Here is a 10364-nt window from a genome sequence, read left to right as displayed (position 1 = left end):
ATTTATAGAGATATTTTTTTTAAATAAATTAATATATCATAATTTTAAATAAATCATCTTAAATATCCTTGTTTTACTTGATATTATGATTGATTAAATGCATTGATTTATCTATACAATAGATATCGATCAAATTATACTTAAAACAAAAAAGAACAAAATTTAGTCAATGACATCATATGAATACTCGTCTTTACGTCACATTATTCCTTGCGTTGAAGTCAATGCTTAGATACAGCGTTTATTTGAAATATGTCTATATAAGGTATAAGCAACTGCAACTGTAGTTAATCCAACATTTCTTGAAACTGGTTTACTTTAAATGTAATATATTTTTTGGCATATATATATATATATTTTTTTTCTTTGTTTCTATAAATAAAAATTTGACAGTTCATCTAAATCATTATTATTTACAGATTTTCTGTGGTGTTCATTGCAGCTATAATTTTAACATTTAATTTTACATAAAAGCAAAAAAAAAGAAAAACATGGAGACTATCATACAACAAAAAGTAATTGAAGTTGCTAATAATGTTGAGAAACAATTGGATGCAGAATTAGAAAGATTGGATAATTTGGATATTAATGATATTGAGAAATTAAGAGAAAATCGTTTGCAAGAACTTAAAAAGTTACAAAAACAAAAACAAGAATGGCTTGCTTTGGTATTTATAACATTGACAAGAATCCCATTGCATTGATAACATTTTGATTTCATATATATATATATATATATATTTATATATTTTAGGGTCACGGAGAATATTCCGAAATACCAGATGAAAAGGAATTCTTTGAGGTGTCCAAAAAATCTCAAAATATTGTATGCTTATTTTACAAAGATGATTCGCCAAGGTCCAAAATTGTAGATCACCATTTTAAAATCTTAGCTAAGAGGCATTTGGAAGCTAAATTTTGTAAATTAAATGTCGAACGCTGTCCATTTCTCACTGGTAATTTACAACCTATTTAAAAGTATTAATATCTTTGTTATTTTATAATGAATATCAATAATAAACTATCTATATACTTTTCAGAACGTTTACGAATAAAAATTATTCCTACAATAGCGCTTATAGTAAATGGAAAAACTAAAGATTATATTGTCGGTTTTACTGAATTGGGTAATTGCGATGATTTTTCTACCGAAACATTAGAAGTTAGAATTGGTCAATCTGGAGCTATTAATTGTAGCGATGATATAATATATTCTAACAATGCTAGGAAACCATTTATGTCTCACATAACAAAACCTAAAACTATTAAAGGCCACGAATCCGATGATTCTGATGATGAAAATTATTAAGCATACGATTACTATTAATACATATACATACGTTTTATTTACATGAACAGTTTTAACGTTTATACTTTGAAAATATTTAATGTATGAAATAATAGAAATGTTCAATTATTTTCTATTGAAATTTTAAATAAAATTATTTGTTTCATTTGTATTTCATGTCTCTTATATGGTATTAAAAATGTATCCTCATTCGTGATGTATATTTATTATTTTATTTATATTATTGTTTGGTGATAACTATATTATATATTAATTTGCAATCAAAATTTGTTTATGCCAAATTAATATAGCATACCAGTCCTACGATTATATAAAGAATATATTTTTATATATATATATATATATATATATATATATATATATATATATATATATATATATTATGTATATATTTATAAGTATCTTAATTAATTAAATAGGACGATCAAAATTTATAGATATTAGAATGATATAAAATATTATTTTTCTTTATAATAAATGCTAAGTGAAAATGACTGAAATTTGTAATCGAATGTAATTATTTTTATGAATTATTTCATGGCACACATTTATAAATGGTATATGCGTTATTTGTGTGTGGTTGCACATAACACAATATAAGCACGCAAGCATTTTCTAAGTACATACTTAAATTTAATTTAATAATCTATATAATTGTTAACTTCGTCAAATAAATAAAGCAATATAATGCCAGGAGTAACGCATGGAATACAATATTATGCATACTATTTATGGTACACTGAATATTACTCTTTAAGGAGGAAGAAAAGACAATGATTGATGAAAACAAAGTCCACAATTTTTTTTTTATAAAAAATAAGATTATAATGAATTAAAATTAATCTTCTTTTTTTTGTTTTTTTTTTTAATTATTTACTATCATACGAAATGTTACGTATAATAAATTTAATAGAAAATATTTTCGTTCAATCTTAAATTAATTATTACTTTGATATTTATAAGTAATTTTGATATTACAAAGGCTACGATTAAATATATTTATATTTATATAACAACTGCATATGTAACATAAAAGATAGAAAAAAAAAATAAGAAAAAGTAATAAAGTATATTTCATAGAATGTACTTAACGATTAGACTTATTTATATCTTATATAATATTGATCACAATTATTATACTTATAGATATTTTGTACAGTCACACTGTTAGTAATTTATTCCTTTAATGATTATAAATATAATAGTATGATCTTCTCAAGAAACATAAACAATACATAGCTTTAAAAGAAAATATTAATAATAATCTACTAACCTAAACTTATACACCTGATCAAGGTTTCTAATTATTCATCAACGTACATAACATGTATTATTATATTAAATTTCTTTTTTTCAATTAATATGAATCAATAGTGACATACATGGACAAGAATGTATGTTTGCTTTTCATTGGGTGTATTTATGGTATTTACTGCAAAATTTATATATATATATATATATAATTGTACTGCAAAATTTATATATATATATAATTGTATCATACAATTTGAACAATTATTATATTAATTGATTTGAACAAATATTGAATATCACTTTGGAAACTATTATATATAATCATTATATAATAATAATATATTCAATAGAACGGTATCACCTATGAATGAATGTAAATTTAAATTTAATAAAAGATTAATTTACTATTTATATATGGTATTATTATATGAATACTTGAAAATATACATATTTTTATAATATATACAGAGTGTTCCTGTATATTTATTCAGGTTGTTTTAAAAAATCATTTAATATTTATTTAGCATATAGAACACACTATGTTGAATTAAAAAATCTTAATAAACATAGGTCAAAAAGTTTCCAAGATATAAATCTAAGGACTTTTTTTATTTAGTAAAATGTATGCTTTATATATATTGAATGGTTTTTTTAACACTCTGTATATTGTAAAGCTTTTACATTTTTTAATGTTATGTAATAGTCATATAAATTATACATGATCATAAGCAAGTTAATATAGCAACAAAAATCTGAGGAAACAGATCCATTCTATAATAATAAAAATACAAATTAATTCAAGTTTATCTAAATAACGAAAATATAAATAAACAAATTCAGTAAAATATATGATATTTTTCATTTAAATATAATCTTTTTTTGCAAACTGACCAAGAATACATCATGGATTAATATTATATTAAAGACTAACAATTTGTGTGTTATAAAAGATTTGTAATTGAAATTTGCTATTATACATAGCTACTGATTGATATACATTACTTTGTTTTTACATACTTTTGACTTTAAAAAAGTAATGAAAAAATTCTATAATTAATTGAGAAAACATTTCGTCTATATTCATTATTTATCTACATGCTTAGTTTCTCGTATGAATTAATTCTTTTTCATTAAAATAAAAATGTCTACATTTAATCAATTTAATCAATTAATGCAAATTTGTGTGCTTTTCTCTCATTGTATGAATTAATTCTTTTTCATTAAAATAAAAATGTCTACATTTAATCAATTAAATCAATTAATGCAAATTTGTGTGCTTTTCTCATGGATACAAATACTTACTTTACCAAAGTAAATTATAAAATTGTTTTCTACTTAAATCAATCATATTATATTGACATAATAATAGTACATACATTCATATATTCACATTATTATGTTTTCATTAATGAAAACAAGTTTAACCAACCACTTCAAATGCAATTTACCTTAATGTATATAGTTTTATATCCGAGAAAGTCATAGCATTATATGTCTTCTACCTCTAATACGATTTACCAAATTACAGATCTTAAGTGCAGGTCCAAGTTTTAGCCCCATGTATTTCATCATCATATCAGAATTCAGAAGAAGTAAAGCCTTTCCATCGATTTCCTAAAAATAATTTTAATAAATCATTATTTTACCGCTCTTTTTGAAGTTTTAAAGAAACAGATAAAACAAATAATAAAAATTACATGTTTCCTAAACAAATCCGCATACTGCCCTAATGCAGGATCTGTTAGGGCAATATAATGTATAACATCTTCTATAGTCCATTCAGCCGGTTCTGTAGAGAGCGTACGATTCGCTGTATTTTCTGATTGAGTAGTTGATGTTGCAGCTTCCAATTCTAAAAATAATCCACAATTTGAAAAACACATTTAATTTTGAATAAATGTTAATTAATGATCATAACTGTGTTATGATAAAATATGCTTACCTGGAAGCGATTTGCGTGGTTGTTTTGCTGGTGTAGGACATGAAAGAGTTGTGTTATTTATACTTTGCGCAGATTGTTGTGCTTGTTGTTGCGTAGACGATGAAAGATTTTCTTGATTTGCAGACGACCATCTTCGTTTTTCATCATTGTTATTGTTAGTCGTTTCTTCACAATTAGTAGATTGTGGCTGCTGTTGAGTATTCGGACATTTATTACAGGGTTCTTTTCTTCTGGATAGTATGTGCTCGCACGCACAAAGATCTTCGAGTTGTCGCCTGATATAAACATAAAAATCCTCATCTTCCATAAATATAGGTAATCTAACAGAAGTAGGTTTACTTTCTAGAGTTAAATTGATATTTTCTCCTTCGCCACGTTTCAGCAAACTTAACATTTGTCTCGGACTCATCGCTGCCATGAGAAATGCTTGGAAGATATCTCTCGTGACACTTAATATAGGACCTGTACCAAATTGTGCTGGCATAGCTTTTACCTTACGAGGGTCGAAATAAGGACCACACGTACAATTGTGATTTACATAAATAGTAACTGTAACATTATAAAATATATTATTTATATATTGTTCTATTAATTGTTTACTTGTTGAAAAATTGTATAAATACCATTGCCAAGAGGATCCGGTTTAGTATTAGCTGTACTAGTGTCTGGTTCTGTAGCTGGTTGTGGAGGTGGACTTGAACCAGCTGGACTTACTAGTGCAACTGCTGGTTCTCCGTTAGCACCACCACCAGACACTGCCATTACTGGCAAAACATTACTTGTTCGTGATTTAAATCTGTTAGGACCTGTTGCTGTACAAAATAAATGCTTATGTAATTATTATAAATACCACAAATAGAAAATAATTAATTGTTTTTCTTTTATAAATCCATTATTGTATAAAGTAAATAAAAATAAACGACTTACATTTTTGTCTCGGTGGTTGTAGTGGATGTCCACTTTTAAAACACCATCCTGCAGGAAAGATATCTCTAGAATCAAAGCGACACCAATAATCAAAGGCTCCACGCCAACCATCAAAAGTTATATGAATCATATCATCTTTCACAGCACCAACAGTAGCAGTACATATTAGTTGTGGATTTTTTTTATCTATAGCTTCCAATTTATGTCCAACTTCAAACATATTAGAACGAGGTGTCTTTGGTTCACGTTTAAATACTTTAGCAGGTGCCATTTCAGCTCCATTTAATGTTTTTAATAAAAACATTGGCCAACTGGAAGCATTCATACGGAAGCCCAGAGGGGGTTGAAGCATACCACCTGATTTTTCGCAGTGTCCAATTGGATGAATTTCGTTACTATCAACTAAACGCCAAAAGTCATTTTTGTTATCAGATCCATCAAGTCGTAGTCTTAATCGAGGACCAAGGACACCAACTACCGTTGCAATACAAGTCGATGTTAAATTACGAGGATCTAAGGCCTCTAATTTCATGCCCATTTTAAAATCATTCGTTGGTGGTACTTCGTGCTATATATATATGAAATATTTTATATAATATATATTATTTGTGGACAAAATTAAATCTAAATTTATTTGTTTGTCTTTTTTTTGTTGTTGATAATACTGCATACCTGTTTAAAGCATTCGATAGGTGCCGCAGAACTATTAGTTTCTTTCAAATAAAGATCCCAATCAAAAGTTTGATATGTTTCATATTGAAACGGACCAGTCGAAGTAGACGGCGGATGAGATGCATTGTTATGATTATTTGTATGAGGGTAAACTTGCGTCGCGGATGCTACATTGTTATTATTTGATAAGTTAGATGGAAGGGGAGAAGGTGCAGGCGATGATTGATCCTTATTACCTAAAATAATAAGATAAATTATATAAGCTTATACCATATAAACGATTAAATATATTCTCTCTATAGTACATCTAAGTATAACTTTAATATCATTTTTTCAATATTATATTCTATTAGTAAAACATGAAAAACCAAATACTTCAAATAACTAACCTTTTTTCATTTCAGCTTGATTTTCCTTCTTTTGATGTCTATTAAGGCAATAAGATGAACAGAAATCTTTAGTAGGACCATCTTTCTGTTCTAATTTAACTGATGTACCTCTGATAACATTATCACATTGTACGCAAGCACCGCGTACATAAGCTTTACGAAATTCTGATAGACAAGTTTCAGAACAAAATTCTTTTTTCCCATGTTGAGTGGGAAGAACATATTTTAATGGTTGTTTGGTCTCTCCGCACCACGTGCAAGAATTTTTTGACTTAGGTGGTCTCCCGGGGCCTGTAATATGTATATAATAATAATAATAAATAACAAGACTGTCATACATACGTATCATATAAATTAAATACATTTTTCTGATAAATTAATTAATAGAAAAAAATATTTTATTGCAAGATATTCAAATCTTAGATATCATACGTAAAATAACAATAAATTAATAACGAAATAAATTTTCTTATGAAGAGAACGAAGAAAGGTTACTTTGGATAATTAAAAAAAACGTACCTCGCATTTTATTTTGAGTTGACGACATGTTTGAACATAAAAAAATAATGATAAAAAATTAAAATAAATGCACGACAATGCTAATATATCCTAATAATTAAGGTCATCTTCATGTCCATTAATGAAATAAATTTTGAAGCACATACACCCAGAGATACAATATATATTTAACAAATAAACACTTTAATATATAATAAAAAATACACGCTATTGTTATATACGTGAATAAGATACTATTTTCTTATAATTATCGGTGTTAATAATAACTTTATATGCACTATTCACAATCTTTTCATTCGAATCAAAATAATACTCTCTGAAATACAAGTTATTGTGCCAATCCGCCATATTGCTTTGATTTGACCGCGCAATCCACAGGCAAGATTTAATGTAGATTTGAAATGTTCAATTAAATGTCTTCGATGTATATATATATATATATATATATTCGACATATATATATATATATACATTTATTCCTTTAAATGAATTCTCCTTATTTCTTTATCTTTAAATAATTTTAACATCTTCTTTATACTTTTAATTATTAATATTTATTTTTACAATTGCAACGTAATAGATGAAACATCTATTGTTAAAGATGGTAAATACCAATTCAGTTCTCGCCACCAAACACAGATGGCATTAATGTTTTTATTTTTACAAATGAGTCACGTTATAACCAAATATTCATGATATAAAACATACTTAGATTTTTAATAAATAATAATGTTTTTAACAAATATATTGTTTAAGAAAGCAAAGAGCAAGTAAGTTCTTTTTTCTTATTAATATACTTATAATAAAATATAAATGATATGTAATATTAAAATACACATTATTTGTGTAAATAAGTTAGCTGACTAAAATGCAATTAATGTTATTTATTTTTAACTAATTTATTTGTTTGTTTTTTTATCTGTTTTAGACTACTCTTAGTTTTAACTGAAAGTGTAGTAAGCGGTCATACAAGGCATATGATCAGAGAAAGAGTAGCTGATAAATTAGAAGTTATTAAATTCGATCCGTACAGTAAGTTCATAAAATGAGAATTCTCTTTTATGGTTAATAATATAAATTACAATGAATTAATTTAAGATAAATAAAATAAATTTATACTCTCATATTCTTATATACAGTTGCATGCAAAATTATCCAGTCAAACATAATTTTTTGATTATTTAACATATAAACGGTGCAAAATTCAAATACAAATAAGTAAAGTCGTAAAGTATTTCTATTTTGTTATAAAATCATTTAATTTAGAAAATTATATATAACAATTTATAATTATTTACAACAAGAATAACAATTTTTGGTTTTTCATAAATATGCGACCAAGCACAAATTTCGCACTATTTATACAAAAAACTAAAGAAAAAATAATCAGAAGTAGTAATAAAAGATAAATATAAGAAATAAATGTTAATTTTTCATCAATATTTGGTAACCATAGCCTTTGCAGCTATCACAGCAGCACATCGGTGAGGAGGCATCGATTCAATTAGTTTAACGATTCTATCTTGAGAGATATTTGTCCACTCTTTTTGAACTTTTTTTCACAAATCAGCTTTATTCGCACACGTTTTAAACCCTAATTTTAGTTTTAGCTCTTGCCATAAATGCTCTATGGGATTTAAGTCCGGAGATTGACTTGGCCACTCTAAAACTCGGACTTTTTTCTAAGAAAAAACCTATTGAAGGAGCTTTGATTGATGTTTTTGATCATTATCCTGCTGAAATATCCATCCTCGTGGCATGTTTTAACGTGCATAAGGCTACATTACATCTAATATGATATCTCTATATTTGATAGAGTCCATTGTGTCTTCAATTTTAAAGATTGGGCTGATGCCTTTTCAAGAAAATGCACCCCATAGCATAATGCTACTACCATCGTGCTTTACAGTAGATATTTGATATCTTGAATCATATCTAGTACCTTTTCGTCGTCGCACATATCTCCTCCCATCGTTTTCAAACACATTAATTTTAGTTTCATCCTTAAAGAGCACTTTTTTTCAATCTTTATTAGTCCAGTGTTGATGTCTTTTGGCGAATTTCAATCTGTCCTTCTTATTTTTCTTACTGATAAGTGGTTTTTTAACACCAACACGTCGGAAAAGATCCACTTCTGTCAACCTTCGGTACACAGTACTTTGACTAATGTCAGCTAAATTTTCTTCGCGTAATTCGCGTGCAATGATTGCAGTATTCTTTTTTACATCTGAGATAGACTTTCTTTTAATTACTTTATCAACACGTTTAGTTGTTTTTTTTGGTCACCCAGGATTGCATTTAGCTTTTAAACTACCCGTTGTCTTCAATTTATGAATAATAACGTTAACAGTCGTTTTTCCGATAGCCAAAATTGTTGATATTTCACGGGAGACTTTTACTTCATCGTGTAATTTAATAATTAATTTACGAATGTTTAAAGACGTGCGTTCCGGCATTTTGACGAAGTGTTACTGATCGTACAATACAGAAAGGACAACGAACTAAATGTTTACATACATTCGCGACTAATAACGTAAACATAGCGAAGTAAATTACATTCTATTTTGATTAATAATACCTTTATAGAACATGGCCGGATATTTATGAAAAACCAGAAATTGTCATATTTGTAACAAATAATTGTTATAATAGTTATAAACAATTTTTAAATTACATATTTTGATGGCATAATACACTTTACAATGATATATTTGAGTTTTCATTCAACATTTTGTAAACCATACTAAATGATAACATTATGTTTGGCCGGATAATTTTGCATGCAACTGTACATTGATCTAATTCTTTTTATTCTTTTCTTTGTTTTTCAGTTCAAAAAATGGCAATCTACAAAGAGGTTAAAAAGGTACACGGTCTTAAATAATGAAACTAAATGTAGAATATTGATATATTTAATAATAATAAATGTAATATTAATAATAAATAATTGTATGATATGTAAATACAAATAATTGACATTTGTTATATCATCACCCATTTCCATTTTTCCTTCGTTTTTTTTTCAATTCTTATCAAATTATACAAAAATTAATAAAATAAAATAAAAGATTAAATTAAAATTTGAGATATTATCACAACTTCCTTTAAATAAAATTGTATTATAATATCTGCAATAATATTTTGCAATATCGCGTATATTTATAGTTACTGTAATTTGATTGGTTGGCAAAAAACTTAATTTACAAATAAATGAAATGGTTTTTCAAACGTTAATTTAAATAAAATAAATAAAGAAAAATGGAGAAATATAATTAAAAATTTATATTTTAAATAATTAAATTCATTTACACACATAGATTGATATTATAATTATTAAATTCGAATAAATGTA

The 10364-nt window shown here is 26.2% G+C and overlaps 3 protein-coding genes across 5 annotated transcripts; 2 read left to right on the top strand and 1 right to left on the bottom strand.

The window, feature by feature from the left end:
* The first annotated feature begins 124 nt into the window (after positions 1-124).
* LOC107074449 (phosducin-like protein 3) lies at positions 125-1460 on the top strand. Of its 2 annotated transcripts, none has more exons than XM_015335895.2 (4): positions 125-265; positions 420-668; positions 755-956; positions 1041-1460. In XM_015335895.2, the coding sequence occupies exons 2-4, from the start codon at positions 492-494 to the stop codon at positions 1307-1309; spliced, it is 648 nt and encodes a 215-aa protein (XP_015191381.2). In that variant the 5' UTR covers positions 125-265; positions 420-491; the 3' UTR covers positions 1310-1460. The 2 variants fall into 2 exon arrangements, with proteins under 2 accessions (XP_015191381.2, XP_015191380.2); XM_015335894.2 differs by having other exon boundaries at positions 165-324.
* A 693-nt stretch (positions 1461-2153) lies between these two features.
* On the bottom strand, positions 2154-7472 carry Scm (Polycomb protein Scm). 2 transcript variants are annotated; one of them, XM_015335785.2, is made up of 8 exons: positions 7013-7472; positions 6494-6784; positions 6105-6340; positions 5433-6000; positions 5129-5317; positions 4506-5054; positions 4261-4415; positions 2154-4177 (listed from the first exon to the last, which is right to left on the bottom strand). In XM_015335785.2, exons 1-8 carry the CDS (start codon positions 7038-7040, stop codon positions 4043-4045), a joined length of 2151 nt encoding a protein of 716 aa, XP_015191271.1. In that variant the 5' UTR covers positions 7041-7472; the 3' UTR covers positions 2154-4042. The 2 variants fall into 2 exon arrangements, with proteins under 2 accessions (XP_015191271.1, XP_089026877.1); XM_089170751.1 differs by having other exon boundaries at positions 5129-5311.
* Positions 7473-7623: 151 nt separating this feature from the next.
* On the top strand, positions 7624-9984 carry mRpL33 (mitochondrial ribosomal protein L33). Its single transcript, XM_015335791.2, has 3 exons — positions 7624-7782; positions 7941-8044; positions 9844-9984. The coding sequence occupies exons 1-3, from the start codon at positions 7742-7744 to the stop codon at positions 9894-9896; spliced, it is 198 nt and encodes a 65-aa protein (XP_015191277.1). The 5' UTR covers positions 7624-7741; the 3' UTR covers positions 9897-9984.
* The last annotated feature ends 380 nt before the right edge of the window (positions 9985-10364 follow it).

Source organism: Polistes dominula, unplaced genomic scaffold (assembly GCF_049000335.1).
Source record: "Polistes dominula isolate Pdom_NZ unplaced genomic scaffold, Pdom_raw_medaka contig_79, whole genome shotgun sequence".
Lineage (NCBI taxonomy): Eukaryota > Metazoa > Arthropoda > Insecta > Hymenoptera > Vespidae > Polistes > Polistes dominula.
Note: the sequence above shows the minus strand (reverse complement) of the source record. Positions and strands in the feature narration are given on the sequence as shown.

Coding starts and splice junctions, on each gene's coding strand:
- LOC107074449 (XM_015335895.2), top strand. CDS start 492: ATGGAGACTATCATACAACAAAAAGTAATTGAAGTTGCTAATAATGTT. Junction 669..754: donor AACAAGAATGGCTTGCTTTG/GTATTTATAACA, acceptor TATATATTTTAG/GGTCACGGAGAATATTCCGA. Junction 957..1,040: donor ACGCTGTCCATTTCTCACTG/GTAATTTACAAC, acceptor TATACTTTTCAG/AACGTTTACGAATAAAAATT.
- Scm (XM_015335785.2), bottom strand. CDS start 7,040: ATGTCGTCAACTCAAAATAAAATGCGAG. Junction 6,785..7,012: donor AACTCAAAATAAAATGCGAG/GTACGTTTTTTT, acceptor TACATATTACAG/GCCCCGGGAGACCACCTAAG. Junction 5,318..5,432: donor ACAACCACCGAGACAAAAAT/GTAAGTCGTTTA, acceptor TATTTTGTACAG/CAACAGGTCCTAACAGATTT.
- mRpL33 (XM_015335791.2), top strand. CDS start 7,742: ATGTTTTTAACAAATATATTGTTTAAGAAAGCAAAGAGCAA. Junction 7,783..7,940: donor TTTAAGAAAGCAAAGAGCAA/GTAAGTTCTTTT, acceptor TATCTGTTTTAG/ACTACTCTTAGTTTTAACTG. Junction 8,045..9,843: donor TATTAAATTCGATCCGTACA/GTAAGTTCATAA, acceptor TTTGTTTTTCAG/TTCAAAAAATGGCAATCTAC.